This window comes from Thermobia domestica, chromosome 5 (assembly GCF_964235325.1).
Source record: "Thermobia domestica chromosome 5, izTheDome1.hap1.1, whole genome shotgun sequence".
Lineage (NCBI taxonomy): Eukaryota > Metazoa > Arthropoda > Insecta > Zygentoma > Lepismatidae > Thermobia > Thermobia domestica.
The window spans coordinates 160266823-160280425 of record NC_137458.1 but is presented as its reverse complement, the minus strand read 5'-3'; the positions used below and the strand labels follow the sequence as shown (position 1 = coordinate 160280425).

General features: G+C 38.4%; 1 protein-coding gene across 1 annotated transcript in view; it reads left to right on the top strand.

Annotated features, from left to right (window-relative positions):
• The window catches only part of akirin, a 43941-nt gene that overhangs the window by 21074 nt on the left and 9264 nt on the right, over nt 1–13603 (top strand). The window contains exon 3 of the mRNA XM_081759264.1: nt 3153–3315. Coding sequence (XP_081615390.1) covers nt 3153–3315 — 163 coding nt within the window. The remainder of the gene's footprint in view (nt 1–3152; nt 3316–13603) is intronic.

The window sequence follows — 13603 nt, the reverse complement described above, 5'->3', positions numbered from 1 at the left end:
TTCCATTTTTATCATTGGAATCATTTTTTTTTTCTCCATTTCGAATGAACCACCTCGATGTAGCTTGAAACTTTAATGTGGTGACTATTTTCCTTGATACCAAATCATTTGACCGGAGTCCCTGAAGCCAAAACTAATCATAAGGCTTATTTTCTTTCTCCAGGCGACTACGAGAAAAAATGGAAAGATTAATGCAAATTTTAGGACAAAATTCGAAGCTTACAAATAAGATTAGGGCAGTAAATTGTGCTACTAGAACCCACATAAATCGATCCCTGTCTGCGTTTTTTTTTTTTTCTTTTTTTTTAAATCACAAAATAGTCTGCAAACGGCAATTGGAAGTGGAAGATATCGCTCTGGTTGATCAGTAATTTTAATGCCTTGCACGAGCATATGCATTATGAATCGTACATTGAAATTGCGCTTCTACTATACATTGATATCAATAGTAATATTCGTAATATATTTCGACAGGAACACTTTTATCATTGAATAAAACAGTACGTCACCCATGTATAAATATGTCTATCTGGATTCTTGGGGAAAGAATGTTATGCAGCGTTAGGATACTTCAAAATTCATTAAAACTTCGTTAAGTTCGTTTACCGGAATGGTGTGTTGTGATGTTTGAAAAGATGCGATATTTCGTTGTCCGTATTCCTGTCAACATTGACGTACGTGTTGTGTTACTTGAGGATTATTTTTTTTTGTAGTGCTGTTTATTCCATGTTCACCTTTCTTCTGGTGTGCAGGGAAAATATTTTTTATCATTGAACCTTTAGGTGGTTGAATAACTGTAGGAAATCACTTCAGGTAAAGCCGAGTTGAGTATTATTTATAACTACGCTGACACATTTAAAACGACAGTCTTAAGTTTTGCACAATATAGGTGTACAATATGCATATATCTACATATAATTCTCTGGTCCAATATTGGTAGCTTGTTTTGCATGTCTCGGACGATTAGTATCAGATCTACTTCAATTTGAATATACCTCTGTATTTTTCCTCAAAATCTGTCCGTCAGCAAGGCGTTTACATTGAAATTTGGTCACGTCAGTTTGAGTGAGTGAAAATAGCGTTGTAAGCCTGTTCGCCATCTTTATCAAAATAACGATGTTTCCGTATCCATTGACATTGAACAAGATTGAGGTTGTGAGACGTTCAACAATTTGGCACAATCTTGGAAAGTATGGAATTTTCTTGTATTATAATTTATGAGGTAGTCCCATTTCTTGTCCAGACTACCTTCATCCAGATTCTCTTGCAAGTACCAAGCCCGTATCTACTACGTGTGGTACTAGGGTAGGATTTTCCCGTTATTTATTTATTTTTTTTTTTCTGAAGCGATTGCTAGACTATATCTGTTGAATTCAACATTTTAAAGTAAATTAATAACAGAATCCCTTAAAGTAATTTTACTTTACATATATCGTTAATTGCTACTTATGACATTAAGCACGAGCATGTGTTATTTCAATCTGGCCTTCGACTTTATTTTCGTGGTATGTACAGTGTTCATTTATTATGTACCCAAAATCCACTGGTGAAATCTTTACACCTTAATATATATATATATATATAATATAAATCCATATGAAGATAAGGCAAAAACGCCGAGAAAACTAACTTTCAGGCTGCCCAGCTCGAAAACTAGGAGAGATACCAAATGTGGTTAAAGAACTGTTAGAAGAACTAGTATACTCTCTATCTAAATATCTATGTTTCAGAGTTTGATTCTATAGATGCACATAATTTTAGAGAGAGCTGGAAGAGTGGAACCTCTACCATAACTCCCTCTATAAAATTCGTTGCGCCGATATGTCTCAACTCTGAAACATAGTTACTTAGATAGACAGTGTACTAGTTCATCTAATATTTCTTTAACCGCCTTCGATATCTCTCATAGTTTTCGAGCTAGGCAGCCTCAAAGTTACAATTTTTCTCAATTGTATATTATAGTTTACAATAAACAAGGAAATCATATTTTCCAATACTGCAACAAAATTTCTGTAAGTGTCGAATTAGCGCCTCACAGGTTTTATGTAGACCTATATTAATGGATATGCAGGACTGTCATTTTGATAAACAAGATTGGTAACCGCCGTATGTTAAGTGTATAGTATGTAGTTACAGTATTATCCCTGTTAACCGCGCACTACGGGACCGGCCACTGTCTGATAGCGAAAAAGTTGGTTCAAGCGAAAAATCACCAGTTCATAGCTTCTAAGTGTAAAGCATCTTCATAATGATTAAAAGCGGCTTACAGTACAGTATAGTATTATATATATATATATATATATATATATATATATATATATATATATATATATTAGATAATAATTCAACAAATTAAGCTTCCAAAATCAACCGCAAACTGCTCCTGTGACACTTAATTGAAAGCAAACTATATATTAGATATCACACAAACTACACACGTATTTACGTTGTCGAAACTATCAAGACAGAAAGCATATACGCGTAACGATTAGCTAGCGAATTTGTTTATTTTTATGGTTTTATTTCGTGGAAGATTGGATAAAGCCGACGGATCGTCAGAGGGCGGTTAAAAGCCCCAATGTACTCCATTTCAGGAGCGAGTGAGTTTACAAAGCTATTAATTTTGACTTTAATTAAAGATGATTTTAGTTTCTTCGCACCAAAAGAAAATAAATATCGAGTAAGTAGCAGTTAAGAAAAAATCCCCAGAGTAAGCATGCTCATCAATTTTTACAAGAATAAAGTCAACGTAGTATCGCGTCTTTTCAAACGCCACGACGGACCACTTGAGTAAACGAACTTTGACTTTTATAGTAATAAATCAAAATAGAGCGTTGTAATGCGTACCTTAATATTGCAGTAATTTATTCGAAACTTAGAGTACATCCATTTTACCATACTCTCTTCAGAGAGTACCACGCAGTAGATGTTTGACGGAAACCATAAACTTTCGTACCCACCAGTGAATATGTTACCAAGCATTGCGGCGTCAAGAAGCAGAAAATGGCACAAATGAATATCAGGCAACAACAATTTCACTCAAACTCAATTTTTAATTTTATCCACATAAAAAATCAGCACAACAGTGAGTTTATTAAGATTCGGAATGGTGTTTTTATTCTTTAGATAATGATTTATTTCTTGTTTCAAAGGTTGGTTTGATATGTGAGCGAATGCTGAAGGAGCGGGAAAGTCAGATTCGTGAGGAATACGACAAAGTTCTGAATGACAAGCTTGCTGAACAGTATGATGCCTTTGTTAAATTTACCTACGATCAGATTCAGAAGCGCTTTGATACTAATGCATTACCAAGCTGTAAGTATGATTATCATAATTTTTGATTGTAAAGTAAAGTATGTTACTTATTCAATTTAATTCTGCTGCCATTTCTAAAAACACGTGTATCACACCCGGTCTTGGGTGAGTTGACCGCCTTGAATAATATCTCTACTAACCTAAAAATAAGTTTTCAGAATAGGTATAATGGAACAAATTTATGAATTGAAGATCGCAAGATTGTCTGTTTACATCGAAAAAATGACTTTCAATTAATTCAAGTTTTTACACAACGTTTTAAAGCATATTATGCCACTGGTTGTTGCCAGACATGATACTAAAGATAAAATGCAAACTAAAATCGTACATTTTGTATAAGCCCATAAATTTGAATTAATTATCTTCTTTGGTGAACCGCGTCAAAATTTCCTTATTGTGCATCTGGATTCTTTTCTGAACCAGGCTACGAAATTTTGACTGCTGCATACGAACACAGGATGTTCTATATAAATTCAAAACTGCATTCCAGCTCTCCGAGTCCCAAGTTTAATTTCTAATTTGGGACATTTAGTGTTAAAGGAAAAAATATTTTTTCATTTAGTATTATTAATTTTTACTTCAGTAATTGCGCTATCATAGCTATTTCTGGGGACTTGCTCTATGTTAGTAGTAACATATGTTTTGTATGTAATATGAATACTGCAGTGTATTTATAACAGTTGAAATGCAAAATGATTCATGTGTATGGTTATGATAGGAATATGCAATGTTCTATTGTTACATTGTTTCATTTTATTTGTTTTATCTTTCTTAAGATCTCAACAGTAATGTGTATTTTCTGTTCCTATTACAGTTAGGTATAAGATACTGTAATGATAAAGCTGACAAATGATGATCATATCCTCTGCACCAGAGATTGAACTTGTACATGCACTAACCATTCTGATACGTATAGTTTTAGAAAATACTACTGCGAGTTTCAGGTGTAAAGCATCACGGGCAATAGCCAATGATGCGCGGTGTTGCCGGATTGCGGATTCCCCTTTCACTTCTCGCTCTTCCTCCACCACAGATTATGACACATACATTGGCATCGTTATTCACAATGTAAAATATATTATTCCAGCAAAATCTAGAATTCTGACTGTGCATCTTAGAAGTATATATAGCAACTAAATTACTTACTGCTAACTTATTCCAGTGCAACTGCTAAAGGCTCGTCTTCCCCACTACTTTCACTATCGTCTGTGTCCGTTATTGTTTGAATCTGAGTCTTGTAAATTTATTATGAATTCCAAAAATTGTAAAAACAAGAAAAATTCTTCGTGCTTGACTTTGTATTACTTCTATTTTAGAAAACTCCGCACTTGTACTCGGTTTGCTTAAAGACATTGTCAACTATAATTTTGGAGAACAAACGAACTACGACGAAAGAAGCAACCCAGACACTGATGAATTCTGTTTATGATAGAAGAGAAGTTACGTCCCTACACAACTAGGACCTTTGTTTTCTTATCAGTCATAATAAGTAATATTCTCGGGCTTGGTGTAGGTCTCTCAAAAACAATCCGTCTGATTCCTAAGCAACTCGATATGATCGAGTTTGTTTTGGTTACGATAATTTATGACACCATTCAGACGCTTGGTGAATGAATCCCTTCTAGAGAAAAGAGGGAATAAGGGTCGCCCATAATAAGGTAGTGCAACGTGAAAGAAAAGAAAGGAGGAGGAGAAAAAGAAAACACTGCGTTTCTTCTGTCGAATAAAGTAGAATGCCTTGAAGTGAATTTCAAAACAATATTACGAACTTTCCATACTTTCTGTTACGATGCTAGTCATATATATACAGGGGTTAGACAAAATAATCTATAACGTTTGCAAAAGTGTGAAAATCATACCTAGTATTGTGCTGGGGCTCCTTTTGCGTCCAGAACAGCTTGGATCCGACGTGGAATGGATGTATATAGCTCCTGAATCGTAGTGTGTGGAATTTTGTACCATTGCTCTTCCAAAACATGCTCCAGTTCCTTAAGGGATGCTGGTGGAGGGTGAGACCAAACACTCCTTTCTAACTCAGACCACAATAGCTCAATGATGTTCAGATCTAGTGATTGTGGGACTCAGGGGAGGTGTAATAGCTCCTGTTCATGCTCCTCAAACCATGATTTCACTGTTTTTGCAGCGTGACAGGGTGCCAAATCATCTTGGTAGATGCCATCACCATCAGGGAACAATATTTGGGCCATGAATAGAACCTGGTCTCCCAAAATGACCTCATATGCCTTAGCATCCATCATTCCATGCAGGGCTATGATGGGACCTACGGAAAATCACGATATCACTCCCCATACTGTAACATAACCATCCCCATGCTTTACAGTTGGAACAGACAGTCCCCAATAGGCCTGCGACGGTGTTCTCCATACGTAAACAGACCGGTTGTTGGAAACAAGGTGAAGGTCGATTCATCGGACCACATTACGTGTTTCCACTGCTCATGAGTCCACGCCTTATGATCCTTGCACCACTGGATACGCCTGTTCGCATTTACTGCTGTGACCAGTGGTTTGGTGATGTCGGCCCTGACATGAATTTTCATTTATGAAGTTCCCGTCGCACTCTTTTCGATGAAACCGGGTTCTGTAGGCCGGAATTGAGTTCAGACGTAATTTTCATTGCAGTGGTCTTATTTTTAGCTGCTACAATTCGTATTAATGCCCTCCGGTCCCTATCTGACAGGATTGTCTTTCGACCACTGTTGTGCTTTGCAGACGTCGTTTGCCCATGAATTGTGTATGCCCTCGTGACATTGGACACAGTGCCCTTCGATACCTCCACAATATTCGCCACTGTTGCCACTGAAGCTCCAACCAGATGCCTCTTTGGAAGTCTGTCAGGTCACCCATTTTACCGCACCACTTTCACGCCACTACACTCACAGATGAACGCGTTACTGCTGACGGAAGAGTAAGGTCCACCTGACACATTGAAAACAAAAAAACGATCGGCAGCCGCAACACGCATTGTACAGTGGAGGGCCAAACTTACTTGTTCTGTATGAAGTATTTTTAGATTTTTTTTCTACCCACTATATATATATATATATATATATATAATCAGATTGCAAAGGGAGCCGCGGTAGCTCAGTGGTAGAGCGTTCACTTCTGGTGCATGGGGTTCTGGGTTCGATCCCAGCCCGCACCAAGTGAATTTTGTGGTGGACAAACATCGTGTGCGTGGATTTTCTCGGGGTTCTATCGTTTCCTCCCACTTTCTTCATTCCACTATTTCATTCATTTCTCATCACCGTCTCCTTTTGCCTCACTGGCGTAAACGTGGAACGTAAAATTTAAAGGTTTCATTTTCAGATTGCAAAGCGTTGTAACCGCGGGGGTAGCCACCACGGTTGTAACCTCTACCTTTCCAAACTGTTTTCAGCCACGAAATGAGGTTCGTCTGGGTATATGTTTAATAAATTTATTTAATAGTTAATGTGAATGAGGGACGTTTATAATAATATATGAAAATTTAAAAAAATCAAACATAATCAATACAGTTTCTGTATCTAATTAAAGCAACTAAAACTAATCATATTCTTTGTTCTCATTTCCCTAATTGGACGCACACCGTGTGAACTCACGACTATATTATTGCATAATAATATCTGAGTTATATTTTTTTCGAGTTTTTTCCCTTTACTATTTTTAACCCACATTTTTTCGAGTTTTTTCACTTTACTATTTTTAACCCACATAAAAACAGTCAGATAAACAGACTGCTATAAACAGCATTTGTTTTCTTATGAATAGCTTATTGATTCATCTGTTACAATCTAGTTTTCAACTTCAGTACTTTCCAGATCCGTCTTTTGATAAGGCAGTATCGTGAAAGTATAATATGTGTACAGTATGTATTTATGTATGGTGAGTTAAAATGCTTTCATATTCTGAAAGAGGTCGTTTGTTTTGCTTTTAATGTGTGAAAAGCTTGCCTCCGTCTGAAAGTAATGTTCTCCTAGAACAACCTGTTGGCTAAACCTCTGATTATCCTGTAAAAAAGTTCTATTTCCAAACTGAAACAAAATCCACTGGAAATTAGACGCGGAACTCACTGCTCGTATTACTACCTGTTTTATATGGAAACTTTTAAAATCGTGTATCATGACAACCAGTTGACATAAAAAGTTAGTTTTCACGTATGTGTTTGTGATTCTTTTCTCTATTTCCTAAAGTGAGCAATTAATGTGCTAATACAATATTTCTAAGTAGTGCCTCAGGTATTGTCAAGATTCGCAGTAGCGCGAGAAATCAGCGTACATAACTGCTTGTTGCAAATTGTCAACACAGCTTAAAGCCAATTGGACGCCGTGTTAAACCAACTCAAGGTCATGCCGCTTGTCATCTGAAACATACAGTAAAAAGAGAAATTGTGCAAGGGGTATATGAATTCCTGTGGCTAGCTGTCTATATTGAATAAATAGGGACTGAATTCAAAATTTCAGCTGATCTATACGTTTCATGACCAAAATTGCGATTTCAACTGATGCACGCATTTCGTGGTCACGATGTACCGCATAGATGTCACAGCATTCAACACATCGAGACGGTTTTTAAACTCCGTTTTGAAACAAACTATCATTGCCAGAATATTTTTATCAAAGATGGCCAATATCTTTCCATTCATTGAAGCGAGGTTATACCATTTGATTCAACCGGTATTTGATAATCTTAACTATTCACAAAAGTTCACGTAAAACACCCGATTTCAATGAAACTTTCCATGTGTCTTTCACCAACCTTCTGAAATAAGCCAAGGATGGCACGGTGGCTTAATGGTAGAGCACTTATCTCTGGTGCGTGGGATCCCTGGTTCGATCCCCGCCCAATTAAGTTTGTGGTGGCTAACATCTTATCTGTGGGTTTTCTTGGGGTTCTGCCAATTCTTCTCACAATCTCATTCCACCAATTTGTCTCCCTTAGCTTAAAGGGCATAATCGTGGGACGTTACAGTGAAAGATTTCATTTTCCGAAATAAGCCTATTGTATGGGGTTGCAATTCATTAGCAGTAAGGGGTAAAAATCCACCCAATATTGCAAAGTTTGTACGTAATGGTGCGATATTCTACTACAAGGTCTGTCCAAAAATAATACTCACGAAAGAAGAAAAATGTTGCAGATATATGTTCAGTGGATTAAAATTCTGCAAATAAACTCCTTTCACGTCATTACATTGTTGCCACGCTTGCCTCCCCCCTTCCCTCTGGAAGTCAGCAACGGAAATCTTCAGACACTTGTGTCGAAGTTGCTTTCACTATTTCCACCGTCCAATAATGGTGTGGCTTAGTTTCATCTGAATAAAGGGCGAGAAGTTGACTGAGCCAGTCTGAACTGTAAGGAGATTGAGGCAGCGTTGCTATGTCACACTTCACCAGGAACTCCTCACCGGTCATCACATTGTTCAAAAAGTCAGATGCAAGCTCCACACGCTCTCTCAGTTCGTGAGAAATCGACAGACGACTTCCAACTGTTGTCCGGACAAAACATTCGAAATTACTTTCGAACAAACGTTACTCATGTAGAAATCCTCTGATACTGGTTTCTGACGATAATACAGAAACAACTGCTCACTCCAAGCACGATCGCCATACTGTAGAGACAACTGAGCTGGATCGAGTCGTATACCAGACATCTCCTACTAACGTCCCTGTCTTGGAGACCACCCCTTTCTCTTCGCTAGGAAACAGACACCATGCATTTTGTGCTGACCTTTTATGACTTAGTTCTAAAAAAAATATTTCACTAAAACATATGTATATTGTCTGTAATGTATATCAATCATCTCATAGGTTCCAATTGAAGTCTATCAGTGATAAAAAGGATAAGTTCACTTGAACTTCAAAGTATTCGTATTTAAATAATACAATAAAATAAATGTTCTCGATAATTTTCACCAAACATATTCGATATATACATCCTCCATTCCAAAAGAAACCGAACGTTTTAAAAAAACAAAAAAGCAATGTACATTTTGGAACAAATCATTTTTATTAATCAATGTATTCCCCTTCTGCATCGATACACATATTTGCACCCTCCAACAAGTTGTCAAACGACTTCTCAATGTCCTTTATTGGAATGGTCTTTAGGACGGCGGTCGTCGCCTTCTCAATGGCATCAATCGATGCGTGCCACTTTCCTTTCATCGCCAAATGCAGTTTCGGGAACAGAAATCGCACGGAGCGAGATCTGGTGAATAGGGCGGATGATGCAACCGAATAATGTGATTTTTGACCAAAAATTCAGTTACAAGTCGCGAACGATGTGATGGTGCATTATCGTCCAAAAGAGTCCAACTGCCGATTTCGCGATATTCGGGCCGAATACGACGAATTCTTGCCAGCAAACGCTTCATGACGCCCAAGTAAAACTCTCCAGTGACTGTCTGGCCGGGCTGAACAAATTCTTTGTGGATAATTCCTTTTGAATCGTAAAAACAAATCAGCATCACCTTAACTTTTGACTTCACCAAGCGACTTTTTTTGGGTGTTCCTTCATCCGGCGCTCTCCATTCAGCACTTTGCCGCTTTGTTTCGGGCTCATATTCAAAACACCACGTCTCGTCACCAGTTACAATCGATTTCAAGAAGTTTCGATCCTGCCGAGCACTTTTAACGATGTCTTTGCAATGCGCAATTCGATCAACCTTTTGGTCTTCGGTGAGTTTGTGTGGTACAAACCGCGAATTAACCTTCTTAAGGCCCAAAACTTCGGTCAAAATGCGGTATGCGGTTGTTTGAGGAATGCCTAATTCCATTTCAATAACTTTCACCGACGATTTTTTGTTATGTTTGATGAATTCACGCACTTTTTCGATGTTTTCTTCTGATAATCCGGTTCTGGGACGGCCTGATCTTTCGTCATCATCCAGCGTCTCTCTACCCGATTTGAATCGCCTGAACCACTCGTAAACTTGCGTACGGGATAGACACTCATCACCATATGCATTTTGTAGCATTTGGTGCGTTTCACTAAAAGTTTTACCCAGTTTAACACAAAACTCAATTGCAGCTCGTTGTTTGAAACTCATTTTCCGACCGATGTACACAACACACTGACAGTTGAAACGCAATAACTTTGTTGCCGTGCATCCAAATGTCATGACGTTTATACCAGTTGTCAGTGAGGAACTACGCCATCTACCGGTAAAATATTACAACAGATGGCACTAGTGGTACTATTTGTTTTCAAAAATTCGGTTTATTTTGGAATGGAGGGTGTATATATATTTTAAGGCGTCTCAGTCATCTTCATTGCATGGAATTAGCCAGTAAAGAATTTGAGGTATCTTCCACACCATGAAACATTCTCGTAAATAATAATAATAATAATAATGGTTTTCGATACAATATGTTGCATATGTTTTCTTGAGACTTTCCCACAAGCTCCGCTGCATGGAAATTGTATCAGATAAGAATGATTGACATCCGTCTCTCCATGCATACAGGCACACAAAAACTAGTTTTAATGTACACTTATCAGTTTAATGGAAACACCTGGAAATGAAATGAAATAAAATCTTTGAGTTTTACGTCCCACGATTATGCCGGTTAGACTAAAGGAAACTGTGATTATGAGAAATGAATGAAAATGGTGGAATGAAGAAAGTAGGAGGAAACGGGACAACCCCGAGAAAACCCACGTGCACGGTATTTGTTCACTACAAAGTTCACTTGGCGCGAGCTGAGATCGAACTAGAGACTCCATGCACCAGAGGTGAACGCTCTACAACTGAGCCACCGCGGTCCCAGGAAACACCTGGAGTTGCAAACATGTCAGATGTCTGTGTTGGCAACGGTCAGGTGGTTACAGCGGCATCGGGCTATTGGTGGCGGTGTTGGGAGAAATTCCTTACTACGTGAGGAGCAGCAGAACGGCAGTGTATAGTGAACTGAGTAGACGGTGGTAATGTAAAATAGGCGACCTTTTGATTAAAAGAAAAAATTGTCAGCACTTGGTTAGATGGTGTGAGCGTGACGAAGGTGCAAGTCTTTTGTGTGTCGCGAGGGAGGTACAGTATCCAACGTGATGACGGCCTACAAGACTCACGGCAAAACTACATCGGTTTAGAGGAACAATAGTCGGAAAAAATCCCACAGTGATAGATTCCGCTGAGCATTGAAATGTATTGACACTCAGAACCGTCACGCCACTGTGTTACAAGTGACAGCCTGTGTCGACAATTACAGTCCGAAGTGAGTTACATGGCCGTATGGGACCTGGTCACACGGATAAAACCGCTGAACAGAATGATTTAGCACGACATCAATGGTAACGCAAACAGCTGCATGGAGAACTGGAATCGTGTGATATGGTCGGATGAGTCATCATTCAGCTCATTTCAAATCACGGGCCGCAGGGGCGTCCGCAGGTTTTTTCGCGGGGGGGGGGGGCAAACTTCATAGTTACAGTACAGAATTTTTAACTTTTTAAAATTTGATTGCCTGTCCCTCTACGACGACTCACCTTGAGATAGGGGAGGGGCAAGAATCTCGAGAGGAGTCACCCAGGGCAAAATTTGTGTGATATGATCACGATATTCGTATGATGTGACCAGTGACGTAGCCAGGGGTGGGTCCGGACCTCCCCCTAATTTCTGAAAGTTATTAAAATAAAACCTAAAATCGGTATTGAGGCAAAAATTTTCCACCATCGGACCCTTTCCGAAATGAAATCCTGGTTACACCATTGGATGTGACTGAGAGAAAGAACTATTTAGAATGACTGGTCAGCTGGTCTGAGCTCACTACTTCCCGAATGTAAAATGAAATTAAATCCTCAGGTTTTACGTCTCATGGTCATGCCGGGTAGGCTAAAGGTGACAGTGGTGATGAAAAATAATGAAATAGTGGAATTAAGAAAATTGGGTGAAACAGTAGAACCCTGAGCAAACCCACACACGTGGTGTTTGTCCATTACAAAACGAGCTGCGATTGAACCAGGGACCCCACGCACCAGACCCAAACGCTCTACCATTATAACATATGAACAGAGTGGCATTTATCTCCATTAAATGTTCTAAAAGGTATAAAACTAAACATTAGAAAAGACACGGCGATATATATATATAAACAAGTACTTCAAAACATACAATTACAATAAAATTCGAATTACTGTGAAATGGTTTGATGTTTCTTAGCTTGGTCTCGAAAGAGAAACTGAAGTCTTCTTGGAGCCTCTCTATCAAAAGCAGTTATTACGCTTGAGAGAAAAGTTTCGTTGTCTGCTGCGATCTTGTTTCGATGAACACTCATCATTCAGAAACCATCGAGTCTGTCGTAGCACATCGTAGAGTGCAACCAAGTTTTCACCCGACGTAGTGTACTAAATGTTCATTCTATTGTACAGGTTGTAGCTGGCAACGACAAAGCAATGTTTGCGGCTCTTGAAACAGCAGAGAAAAAAAGCTTAGTGTGTTCCAAAATGTCTATGAAACCCATTTCATTTTGAGTACTTTCTTGGTCTTGGTCGTGCTTATTTCGCCAATAATCGTACCAACAATTTGCTTCACTTACAAAGTTTTCTAACCCATAAAATTCCTGGATTTTCGTGATGATTTTTTCGAATTCAAGGCTAGATAAACGTTTCATGCTTTGCGGGTGTAGCTGCAGAAGGTTATAACTTACGTCATTCTTATCTGAAAATCGTGTGTGTAGAGATGATGGAATCCAAATAAGGAATAGAAATTGCTAACCGGTAATAATCTTCTAAAGATGATACTTGGTAATTTGGTCTGTGTGCTTACCGAACAGCCTGCAGTGGAATAATTACATCAACAATGACGCTGGCAGCGACCAGGTTCACTCGTTTCATTATATTTTCAAACTGCTGCTCTGCCTCCCATCTGTGCTTCAGAAAAACTTCAATGACAGGGTGTCTACTGACCTGGAAAACCTTGAAAACCTGGAATTAGCCTGGAATTTACTTTTGGACCTGGAAAACCTGGAAATAGCCTGGAATTGGACGAGAAACCTGGAAGTTTTAAAATTGTTTTTAAAATATTGTTTTTGGGATTGGTATGGAATAAGTATATTTTTGTAAAATGCAAGAAAGTTATATACTACAGCATAAGTTAAAAGCCAATAATAACTTATTCAGTGGAGACGTTGAAAAAGACAGACAGACGTGAGCAGAGTGCAGGCGGTGAATGTTTTTGGAAAGTATGTTGAGGGTACAAGAAGAGACTGAATAAGATTTTATTTGTTTGGCATGGTTGTTGTGAATAACAGTCACTACAAAAAGAACTAAATTCGTTCCCGATGATGAGAGTA